At 40.6% G+C, this 12,015-nt stretch overlaps 1 protein-coding gene across 1 annotated transcript; it reads left to right on the plus strand.

The window, feature by feature from the left end:
• The first annotated feature begins 4,577 nt into the window (after positions 1-4,577).
• LOC147626482 (uncharacterized) lies at positions 4,578-7,943 on the plus strand. Its single transcript, XM_086816545.1, has 3 exons — positions 4,578-4,963; positions 5,597-6,282; positions 6,920-7,943. The coding sequence occupies exons 2-3, from the start codon at positions 5,683-5,685 to the stop codon at positions 7,604-7,606; spliced, it is 1,287 nt and encodes a 428-aa protein (XP_086672671.1). The 5' UTR covers positions 4,578-4,963; positions 5,597-5,682; the 3' UTR covers positions 7,607-7,943.
• The last annotated feature ends 4,072 nt before the right edge of the window (positions 7,944-12,015 follow it).

Consider the following 12,015-nt stretch of genomic DNA (forward strand, 5'->3'; position numbering starts at 1 on the left):
TCTAGCATAGTCCACTTGTTTCACTTTGACCACAATACAATTGTCAAGCATGGCACTACTTGTTACACCTCAACAACATACACCCATCAAGCATGCTCTCAAGCTATACCAATAACACTAGGTAAACAATATTTATTGTGGGGTCACCCACGATACCAATTCACTAGGATGGCACACTAGCGTTCGGGCATCCCCGTACAACTAAAGGGTGGACATTATGTAACATTAACACACCTTATACATATATATTTTTTGATACATATGTTTTTATATGTGTTTTGGTATGTCTTTGTTAGAAATTTAAAAAAGCTTCAACCAAGAGCATGAACTATTATTATGTCCATGTAAAGTATAATGTTATAAAGCCTTTATCTTTGTTTATTATGTCCATGTAAAAGGATAATGTTATAAAGCTTTTATAATGGACACACATTCTTATGCATAATCCAAGAGACTCGTGCGTGCGTGCGTGCGTGCGTGTGTGTGTGTGTGTGTGTGTGTGTGTGTGTGTGTGAGAGAGAGAGAGAGAGAGAGAGAGAGAGAGAGAGAGAGAGAGTCTTGTAATGCATTGTCTCTTGTGAGCTTGAAGATTCCCAAACTCCATAAAACCAATTAGAGCAAGGCACCACACAGATTCCACAAGGGAGAGTAGCAAACAACTCTTAAAAATGAGCAAGCTATAACATGTTAAGTCCATTCAAATGTAGTCAAAGTTACTTTTATACTAAGATAAGGGGTACTCCATCCATATCTCTTAGCCCATAATTTACTTTATATCTTATTTTTTCATTTACTATTTTGTCACTAATACTAATATTATCATCATAAGCATATTCTAAGCCATACCTATGTCATATTGGGCTTCTATGCTACATGATTTATTTGCTATAACCATGGTAACTCTCTGTAGAAAATGATTGAATATGATTCTCTTGTGTAACCTTGAAGACTTTTCCTTGATTTCTTATCACAAGACATTGAAGGCTCAACTTAATCAAAGGTTTTAATTGGGTTAACAATCATGAGTAACTATAATAAATGAATGAGGACTGAAATTTAATAAATTTGATGAATCTTCATTTTTCCTACATAGGTGGTGCAATTGGTGTTGATGACAAGAAGGTCATCTAATTTAACGTTTTTTTTAAGTCTTCATTAAACATATTACTTAAGAGGATTATATCTCTAATATTGAATGTAATAAATCTCCACTATAGATTTAGTTTTCTCTATGTCACCATGTGGCACCCTCTCCTTCCAACATGTGTGACCATCTCCCTTTGCTATATGGCATCGCTTTAAGTTTTTTTTTTTCAAACCACACTGTATAAAAATGATATCCAACATGTCCCTGGCTACATAGTCCAATAGTTAGGGGATATGAACTTAAGCCATAGAGGTGGGTTCGAATCCTCCTATTGGCTGTGAGCTTGGACGACATTAAGGGGGTGGGGGGAGGGCTCATCCAATGTGCATGAGTTCGAATAAGTGCCATTGGGCACAGTGTTAGAAAGGCACAAATCCCTAAAAAATGATATCCAACTTGGTCGCCTCTATTTTTTCAAACCTAGGACACCGTACAACAAGCACAAGAAGCTTATTTCTTTAAAAAAATTATAAATCGATTCTCATGGTGCTTGGTTAGGGGTATATAAATACACATATAGCTAGAAACTAGTGTAGATTTCACATTATAACCCCATTTACATCTAGAAAAATATATACTTTTGTATTCCCCAAAAATAAAATTTGATGACTCCATATGGTCAAAATTACTATATGATAGGTGACCAAGTATCATGTTGGGGGAAATTTAAGGATATCCTTATAGCCAACAAGTTTGGTCTATAGCTAGCCAAATCTTTTAAACTCTATAGCCAACAAGTTTGGTCTATAGCTAGCCAAATCTTTTAAACTCTATAGCCAACAAGTTTGGTCTATAGCTAGCTAAATATTTTAAACTTTATAGCCAACAAGTTTGGTCTATAGCTAGCCAAATCTTTTAAACTTTATAGCTAATAAGTATAATGTTGGGGGTAGTTTAAGGATATCCTTATAGCCAACAAGTTTGGTCTATAGCTAGCCAAATCTTTTAAACTTTATACCCAACAAGTATCATGTTGGGGGCAGTTTAAGGATATCCTTATAGCCAACAAGTTTGGTCTATAGCTAGCCAAACCTTTTAAACTTTTCTCCCCAAAAGATCATTGACTGCTCTCCTTCCACCATGTGTCACTATCACTCCATGTGTATGGCTATGAACAACATTGAGGCTCCAAATATACGTAGATTTTAGGGAGATTCTAAGCCTCGTTGACATCCAAGTCAAACCTAAGATGGAAATACTATAAGTAGAGTTTGAGGATCTTGTTGAGATCTTTGCACTTGTCACCTAACCTAGCTTTGTCCTAAGCCAACTAGATTTAGCAAGAATTTTCCTTAAGAAAACTTCTTTGAGTCTTAACTCAAAATTTATGGAGCCTACTATTTATAGAAGAATATAGTTTGGATAGAGGTTGAGAACCATGAATTGTTAATATCAATGCTACCCTTCCTTTCCAACATGAGGAATGCCTATAGTAAATGGGATTAATGGCCTTGCAACAAAGGACTATGATAATAAAATGATTAAATGAAAGTATTGTCAATCTTCATCTTGAACATGTCTTTGTGATTAGACTAATTTAATCATATGCATTAAGGAGATAGCAAGAGGAGATGCAATGATGAGACCTCTAAGCAAGATGGGCAACAACTTCCACACCCATGGACCTTTGAGAGGAAATGTCATCTAAGTTGGGTGGAGGCATCATCGGAAGCTCTTAAACTCAATCATGATAATGCCTTGCATGTGTGCACACATATCACATGTATGTAGAAAGAACATGGAAATAGAGGAAGAGTTATGCATATAAAACATAACTGAGTTATGCTGAGATTACAACCATAACTGAGTTATGGTGAGATTACAACCATACAATGACAATAAACAAAAGCGTCGAAGGTTTTGGTTGTAATCTCACCATAACTGAGTTATGGTGAGATTACAACCATACAATGACAATAAACAAAAGCGTCGAAGGTTTTGGTTGTCTTTACTATACATAAGTATACTTTGTAAGTACACACCTAGCATTGTAAACTAAGAAAATCCATTACCACCTCTTCCACATGCTATCATCATTATGTAACCCCCTAGTCATAGGGTACTGTGATGTCTAGTTGGGAAATTTGGTGACCTCATGACTCATGAGTCTTCCTTGTTGGCAAACATGGAAGGCGCGTAATTTGTCCTAAAGGGTCAAGTGAGACTGTAAAAAGACTCTATGCTCTTTATCCCATGAGGTCTAACTTCTCAATTGGGTGACACGTATTATGGAAATCCATGGAATGATTAATCTGTGGCTTTACACCAAAAATTTGGCAAGCAAACATTAAATGTGAAGCTATACAATGACTTTCATGTGAAGCTATACAATGACTTTCATGTGCTCTACCAAAAGTGGACAGTTGAGTAGCTATATTAGCCAAGACTCATTATTATATGATTATAACTCTAGCCAGTGTACCTTAAAGTCGGCCTGTACCTTTACGAGGTGCTAAACATGATGTTGTACTTTTAAAAGCAACACTTATAATGCATTAAAGAGTCTGAATAGGGCTAAACATGATGTTGTATTTTTCAAAGCAACTCCTATAGTGCATTAATAAAGAGCCCAAGTAGGGCAAGTCGCAAAAGGGCCCAAAAAGAAACCCTATTATGATAATTTGTCCTATGATGAATATCTTCTTGTCTTGCATCATGTTCCCTAGTGAAATACTCAAGGATATGGTAGCCACGTAGATCCAAAATTGTTGATCAGGTAGGAAAAACATAAGCTTAATGTATAAATAAAGTCTAAACATCAAAGATCACAAGTATTCACACTTGACACTAGAAGATAATTGAGTTGTGTTTGAGATTCTAATTATTACATGCTAAAAAGACAATTAACAATCTCCATTACTTGGCTTATGTTGTCCACGAACATTGGCTTTGCCACCACTCACATTATAGAATTTCAAGGCATGGATCAATCTTTAGCCCTATTTTGAAAAATAAAACCAATAAACAACAATGACACTTCTGTATATTAGGTGGCCCACAAGCATGAGAGCCCATGTTTTATGACGATTCTTACCAAGAGAATTAAACACTGATGTGTGCCAGCCCTGTTGATAAAATTTGCCTACTCTAGGTTTTCATCCTCCTACTAGGAAATTTGTGGTTCTCTCAATAAAAACAATTCATGCATATCAATTGCATTCACTTCATGTAAGTTCATGGTAAAGGAAGCAGTATTAGAGCATTTGGTCATATACAACTTCACACTCACCAGATACAATGAATTGATGTGGTAGAGGCACATGTTCCATGCTTTGATGGCAGACACATATGAAGCATGGTGCATCCTTCTGTCTAACAAAGTCATGGTAAGATTAATATAATATAATAATCATGTATAATTCTGGAAAATAGTATTAATTTGATGATTTAATTGATTAAGAGCAAATTGATGGTAAAATGTGTATTACATAAAACTTTGGATCCCACATGGGAGTTAGGACATTTTTGTACACGATATTTCGGTCCTTGGCTTTTGGCCATGGGGGTCCCTATGCTTGCTGCAGGCTTTGGCGATGGCGTCTTCTTCAAAAGTGCGAGTGGCCTCCTCTAGCAGGGCATCAGATCTGCTAGCACGCGGCTAAGGGAAAGCTTTTGCTCCATCTCTTAGCAGCAGCAGAAGGCGTGGCTTCTTGGAGTCGCCTGCAGGTCGCCTGCAGGTCGTCTAGCAGGCATCAGATCTCCTAGCACGCAGCTAAGGGAAGGCTTTTGCACCATCTCCTAGCAGCGGCAGCAAGCAGCAGAGGGCGTTGCTTTTGGTCGTAATTACACAACAGCATTTAGACACAGATCTCAATGGTGAGTTACCTTCCCTTCACCACCATTAGGGTTTTGAATGAGGGTTTCTGTCCATAGATAGCTCAGTGTTTTGCATGCTCCGATGTGCTCATTACTCTCAGCGAGTGTTTTTGCTCATTGTTTAGAGCTTGTTTCTTCTCAATTTTATCTTCTAATTTCGTGTCATTCTTGCAGCATGTCGGATTTCTCTTGCCAATGTGAAGCTCCTTTTTTTTAGTGTGGCTTTTGTGCCCAAGTTAGTGTCTAATGTAGGATTTCTAGAGCCCAATTGTTGCCCTGCTCTATTGAGCAAATCCTTCTGTAGTTGCAATTTGATATCCACCCGAAGGTGGCTGGTCTCGTCGCAAAGCAGCCACAATACCAACAGGGCCTGCGGGCATTTGAACTCGTATATTGGGTTCTGCATTCTCCCTTGCCATCAAGGGTCTACTGTAGGGGTTTTTGTAGGGTGGTCTGCTTCATCTTGCACAGTCTTGCTTTTCTTTCTCTGCTCCCAACACTAGGTTATAAATCTGAGAATCGTTGCATACATTGTCTCCAACACTAGGGCATAGTAATTCTTCATTGTTTATTTTATTGATTGGCTTGATTCCTTGTGATTTAATCTTTTTTTTTTTTTTTTTTGCATGCCAGGGAGCAACTTAGGTTCTTTTGTTGCCTTCTTCCCTATTGTTTGCCTTGTTGCGGGCATAGGGGCGAGATTCGGGGTATTGCCTGGGATGGGTTTGACGCAATCAGTTTCGTTTGAGCAAGAGGAAGAAGAGGAGGAAGATGAAGAGGAAGAAGAGGAGGAAGAAGAGAGAGAGGAGGCGACACAGCACGAAGCATATGAAGCTGATGAGAAGCAGCACGTTCCAGTGCAGGAGAACAAAGAAACGATGAAGGTGGATGTTTCAGATGAGCTAGAGCAAGACCCGGAGATGGTCCCTTTTGAATCTTCAGCATCTCCTGCATCCTCAGTCACAACCCCTCACCTCGGTCCATCAGTGAGGGTGTGGGATCCTGGCCATATGCTCAGCCCTCTGGCCCTCTCCTCCCACCATGGCCGGAGCTTCAACAGCCGTGTGCACATCCCGCCTGGTGCCATAGTTGGAGATGAGATTTGCACAGAGGTTTACCTCATCAGACATGCGGAGAGCAACATGAATGCCCTTCCGGGGCTCATTGGCGGTCGCAGCCCCTCTGCTATGGTCACACCAGAAGGCAAGAGGCAAGCAAGGGCTCTCGGGGTTTTTTTGCTATCCCATGGGTTGCATTTTGATGCTGTTTTCTCCTCCCCCTTGGAACGTTGTAAGCAAACTGCAGTGTCAGTTTGTCAGGTATGTTGAGGATGTGCATATTTCTCTGTGCTCTATGCCTCTAAAACTCTTTTCCATTTTCTTCTCTGCGTTCACAATCTTGCAATTTTCTACGACAAGTATGTCAATGTATGGTGGCTTTGTCAGTTTATGTTTTTTGGGCTGACTTCCGTGTATGCTCTTGTGGTGCTTCACTGCTAATGGTATTACACTCTGCCTGGACATGACTATGCCTGGACATGACTATGGCTGCCTTTGATTTCTAGCTACTTGATGTCTTTACACTGATATACACACTTCTAAAATGGTTGAATTGGGTTTGGTTACGTTTTCCATTCTTGTCTTTGATTTAGCTTCTTGGCTGTATGTATTTCCTTGCTGCATCCGTGTTTTCATTCGGGAGTCGCCCATCTTGGAATTCTACCTTTGTTATACTCGAGTTCGAAGTCTTAACAATGCAGTGTCTTTTTGGAGGGCCTGCTTTTATCCACATCAATGGATTTGGGAGTCGAATGTACTTATCCACATCAATTGATTTGGAAGTTGTACATGCGTATGGACGATATTTTCTTTGTTTTTTAATTGCCGTCGTCATATGAATCGGGTTATTTGGATATCACTACAACTTTCTGGGCTTGATGGAGGTAATGTTTTTCAGGAGGTTAACTTTGCCCAAGAGAAAATTGAGTTTGCAGATGCTCTTGTGGAATCGAGTCAAGGACTCTGGGAAGGGCTCCGCAGGTCTGAGATTTACACACCCGAGTTACTCAATGTGATTGCAAATTCACAACCAGATTTTCATGCTCCAGGAGGGGAATCTCAACGCCAAGTGGAATTCCGAATGGTCGAGTTTCTAAATAATGTGGTACTCCCAAAGGCAGTGGAAGCGAGTCTGCACAAGGACACAAAAATGTCTTTTAAAAAACAAATCAAAACAAATCTGTTGATGCAGGTTCATCCACTCAATGACATTGGTGATGAAGTAAAAGTTTCTGAAATGTTGATCCCATCGGCGGCAGCACATAGCAATTCATACACAAAAGGGAGTGGGAAAAGCAGGCTGCACATTGCATCTAGTGGCACTTCTATTGCCGTAGTGGGTGACACGACTGCCTCTGGACAGCTGGAACAGAAGACAGTTCCTAAGCCTATTCCTTATTATGTCGCAGTGTTTTCTCATGGTTTGGCCATTAAATGTCTTCTGCGGGGACTTTTGGGATCAGATCCTCACATGACACATCGTTTAAGCATTGACAATACTTCAATGACTGTGTTAAGACATTCAACATACCATGGATGGCAGATTCAGCGGGTTAATGACACGGCACACCTACGTCTTTTGTAAACAAAAAAAGTAATAACATTTTCGGTGGTGGTATTGGTGAATGTGAGCAATGTGGTTCCTTTCTCTTCAAACAAGTGTGTCTGCACCCATTCTTGCTGATGCCTATTGAGGTGACAAAACTTACTTCGTAAATGAGATTCTTTGGAGGACATGGTGCTTACACATTTATGCCGAGTAAACTATCAATGGGAAGTGTGTTTGTGAAGATGGTGGGGTTCAGTAAACTTAAACCATGCTTTTTCTTGGCGACGTGATATATTGCTTCTCAATTATATATTATCCTTTTTATTTGACTTATGATATTTAAAGAAATCATGTGGAGTCACACTTGCGATCTCATGCTTTTGGTACCTTTCCATGCAATCTTGTATGCTTTATGTTACGATTTAAGAACTGTGCCTCGGTGCTTTTAGTGAATTTTGCTCTGCATGCTATAAGGCAGCAGCTTTTACAAGATGTGCTGATGTTAACTTGTGGAGATGAGGCATGGCGAATGGCTTTGTGATGTGATGGACCTTCTTCTGCAGAGGTCATGGCTGAGCATGATAAGGGCTTTCCTAATTTTGATAAGATTACTTCTATTTCATGAAGTTGTTCTTCATCACTCTCGTGCATGAGAGATTTAGTATTTAGTCAGCTGCGGTTTTCTTTTAGTGCACCTTAACATGCACATTTCTTCTGATGTCTTTGTCGAAGTTGCAACAGCTTGTTTATGCTAATTCTGTCCAAGCAGCTGTCATGTGTTTATGTGTGTGTTCTCTGTAGTGCTAGCCTTCATCATGGCTGACTGAGTCTGCCCTTGAAGTGATAGAAGCTGTATGGTCTTTAGATAATGATTTGTCTACTTGAGTATCCTTATCTGGATGTAGAACTTGCACCTATTGATGTGAGTGAGGATTTTATAGGATGCAGTCTACGCTATACATGGAGTCCATGATCCAAAGTCTTATGGGTAGATCCTCATGGATTTAAAATTGCACTTAGAGTTCTGTTAAGCTTGGGAAATAACCTGAACTTCCCCTTGGTATTGGATTTTTGAAGACTACAGTTTTTTTTGGGTATGTATGTGCCATCTTGTGATGGGTGCAAATTGGATTTTTAATAAATGAGAAAAATATATGAAAAGATAAACCTTGCAACTCTGCAAAAAAGAGGATCTGAGAGCATTCTTGTGCAAATTATACACAGCAAAACAGTCTACTGTATATCAAGACAGTTTAATGTAAGCTGCACGGGCACCCAATGTTAGAGTTGAACGCTGATATGCAGACTCCAGAGGGGTGCTGTCAACAAGATTTGGCACTCACATGGTGCCCTCCGAGAAGCAAACTCCGATGCGGCCTTCTGCAGCAAGTTGGGGACGAAGTATTAGGTTCTCCTTGACAAACTGGCCCGTTGTCTTCAGCTGGAGTGGAGCCCTGGAAGTCTCTGTTGGGTTCAAGGGCTAATTGTTACACCCCTAGAAGAAAATGGGCCAAGCAATTTATGGCTTTATATAGTGTCAAAGATGCAAAAACCTGAGCACAACCCCTTTTGTGCTAGCTTGTGTGGAGCATGAGAGCATATTTTCATTATATAGACTGACCATCATGTTAAAGTGGCACACCAAACCCCTCTTTCTTAGCATCAGTGCTTGCTTTACATGCTTAAAGTGAAGCGTGGCTTAAGGACAGAAAAATCTACTTCTCTTATTCTCGTCAGGTAGCTACTGCAAAAGTATCGTGAACGAGATGATTTTATTGCAAGTGCCATTGCTCAAGAAGCATTAAAACTTCTGGGGGTGTGGGGTGGGTTTTGTACTGTCCAAGGAGGAACCTGGGTTCGAGTCTTCCTAGCCTAGATCTCTGTGCTGAGCCAACAGTCCCAAGAAAGTACTATACATAGCAACAACTGGAGACGTGCATGGCAAGGGATGAGGTTGGTTTGTATGCCATCCTTTCAACAGAGCTTTAGTGTATCTTAGTCGGTCTTTTGGGCTTCAGTCAAGTCAACCATGCAACTTTTTCCAGTCCTTAGCGGCCTTTTTGCTGTGTTTCTTGGTATTGTATGTCCCACGGATGCATTTGGACATGCCGGGGCTTGGACTAGACATATGCAATTTGGTTAGCTTTGCTGCTATGAAATTGCTGGATGTTGTCATGCTTCCACAGCAATCCCCTTGGAACAGACCCATTTGGTTCTTTCCAGTCAAAACATCCCATTGTTATTTGGGAAGTAGTCAGTCTGATATGAAGGTTTAGGCCTTGAACCAACAGTTTGGCCTCGAACGAACATTTGTTAAAGTCAAGTCAGCCTGCTTACACGCACACTGTGCAGCACTTGCATCTCAAAGGTTCTGTTTCCTTCAGTTTTTGGTGCAAGTGCAATCTGGGAGTACACGGAGAACCTCCATTGATAGAAGCATGTGCTGGATGTTACCAGTGCAACACACGCTTCAAACCTCTCATCACTCCAAGTATGTCTTCTCTTTTACTAGGGATGCGGTGCACGAGATGATGTCCATGATGGGGATAGATGGCCAAGTGGTAGCTAGGAGCTTATTCCTGCTAGAGGATCAGCTTTGGAAGGGCTGGGCCAGCTCAGTGATTTACACGTGCAGCTCAGTAAGAGACTAAATATGTGTTGCATTCTTATGGATTTAAGCTGATTGCATAATGGAATAGTATCAGAAATTTTGGAGTCAATCAGAGTAAGGATTGCTAAGGCTCAGAAGGCATACACCAAGAAAAAGCCGATAAACACAAGGTTGCTGTCGAGTACAAGGAAGTCCCATATCTCTCACATTTGAAGCATGGGATAAAACACCCAGGCAAGTGACGTTTCAGCTTTGCACTCTTCCAAGCATGCAGGTGATCATGCATGTAATAAAGGTATAAACAGTGCATTATGTGTTTGCTATAAGTTCTCTCTAGCCATATACATGCAAGAGTGTTGAGCACTTCATTGCATTAACCTTATGCCTACCACTTCAATATTAGTTCTCAAGGCTTTTGATGTATCCTTGTTTGCCTATAAAATGAGCTTCATTCCTGAATCTTCATCCTCATTGTATGTGTAATCAGCCTTTTCACATCAGTAAGTAAAACTTTATGCATGTATGAGTTGCTCTCTCTCTCTCTCTCTCTCTCTCGCAGGTATTGAGATGCACCACAGCAGCACATTTGTGACCCAAAGACTCGAAGCAGAGGCCAAGGAGCAGATGCTAAATGGGTATTTATAGGTCTTTACTCACAACTCCATGTGCATTTGTATCACGCAACACTTGTATTTAATTCTTCAAGCCCATAATTTTCACCTTCTTATCATCAAGTAGTCACCCAATTGTCTTATTCATCTTTAACATGCCCCATGCCAATGTGCATGATAGATTGATGTAATACCTTGCTATCATAGACCCATTGTGATCTTTTGTAGATGCAACGCCACTCTTTTTTTTTTTCGTGAAATGGTGTTTTATATTATATGTAAAAATGTACATCAGCCATATGGCTCACACAGAACCTATGGCCCCAAAAAAAACCCCCACAAAAGATCCTCTAAAGGATCATGACCATGCAAACCTGTACACTAATAAGAAAGCCTCCTAGCCAAATAAGCATCCCAGATAAAAGCATCAAAGATGAGCCAGCCGAGCCGCCGTAGACCATAACGAAATAACATCTGCATCCAGTAGTTGAGCTGAGAGAAGAGAAGAAAGCTGCCAAAGCAGCAAACCGCGGATACGTAGAATGTGCCCATGTATTCCAGACAAGGAATCAAAGATGAACCCATTCCGTGTAGTCTAAATATGCCAAAGTCCTGTCCATCTAAGGAAATGGAATATCACAAGGTGACTGTCCGAAGTAATGACTTGAGGACAAATCCCAAATATCCATCGATGAGCCGAAACAGTAGACCTCTCTACTGCCTCCCAAACGCGAGAGACAAAAGACCAAATCTGACGGGCCACTGGACAACTCATGAACAGATGCATAACTGTTTCAGTGCATGTCGTGCAGAAGAAGCAAGAGGCCAATGTAATTTTACGACGGCTGAGCTGATCCCGTGTAGGTAACCCTCCCACCAACATCCTCCAAATGAAAACCTTACCTTGGTAAGGGAGTTTAGACTGCCAACCACGCATAAGAGTTTTCTGCCACCATGATTTAGACTTGTGCAATCCCCACACCGTATTGGCCTTGGCTGAAACCCAATCTTTCTCTGATACGAGCTTATGATGCAACGCCACTCTCTCTCTCTCTCTCTCTCTCTCTCTCTCTCTCACACACACACACACACACACACACACACACACACACACACACACACGCATGCGTGGCTACATGCACGCACATACGAGCAACGCGCAGACATCACACAAACATTTTTATCCATGTCTAATCATGATGAGAAAAATAATTATCTTCAAC

The sequence above is a fragment of the Cibotium barometz genome, chromosome 22 (assembly GCF_041138505.1).
Source record: "Cibotium barometz isolate CiBa-2024 chromosome 22, ASM4113850v1, whole genome shotgun sequence".
NCBI classification, from domain to species: Eukaryota; Viridiplantae; Streptophyta; class Polypodiopsida; order Cyatheales; family Cibotiaceae; genus Cibotium; species Cibotium barometz.

Coding starts and splice junctions, on each gene's coding strand:
- LOC147626482 (XM_086816545.1), top strand. CDS start 5,683: ATGGGTTTGACGCAATCAGTTTCGTTTGAGCAAGAGGAAGAAGAGGAG. Junction 6,283..6,919: donor CTGCAGTGTCAGTTTGTCAG/GTATGTTGAGGA, acceptor AATGTTTTTCAG/GAGGTTAACTTTGCCCAAGA.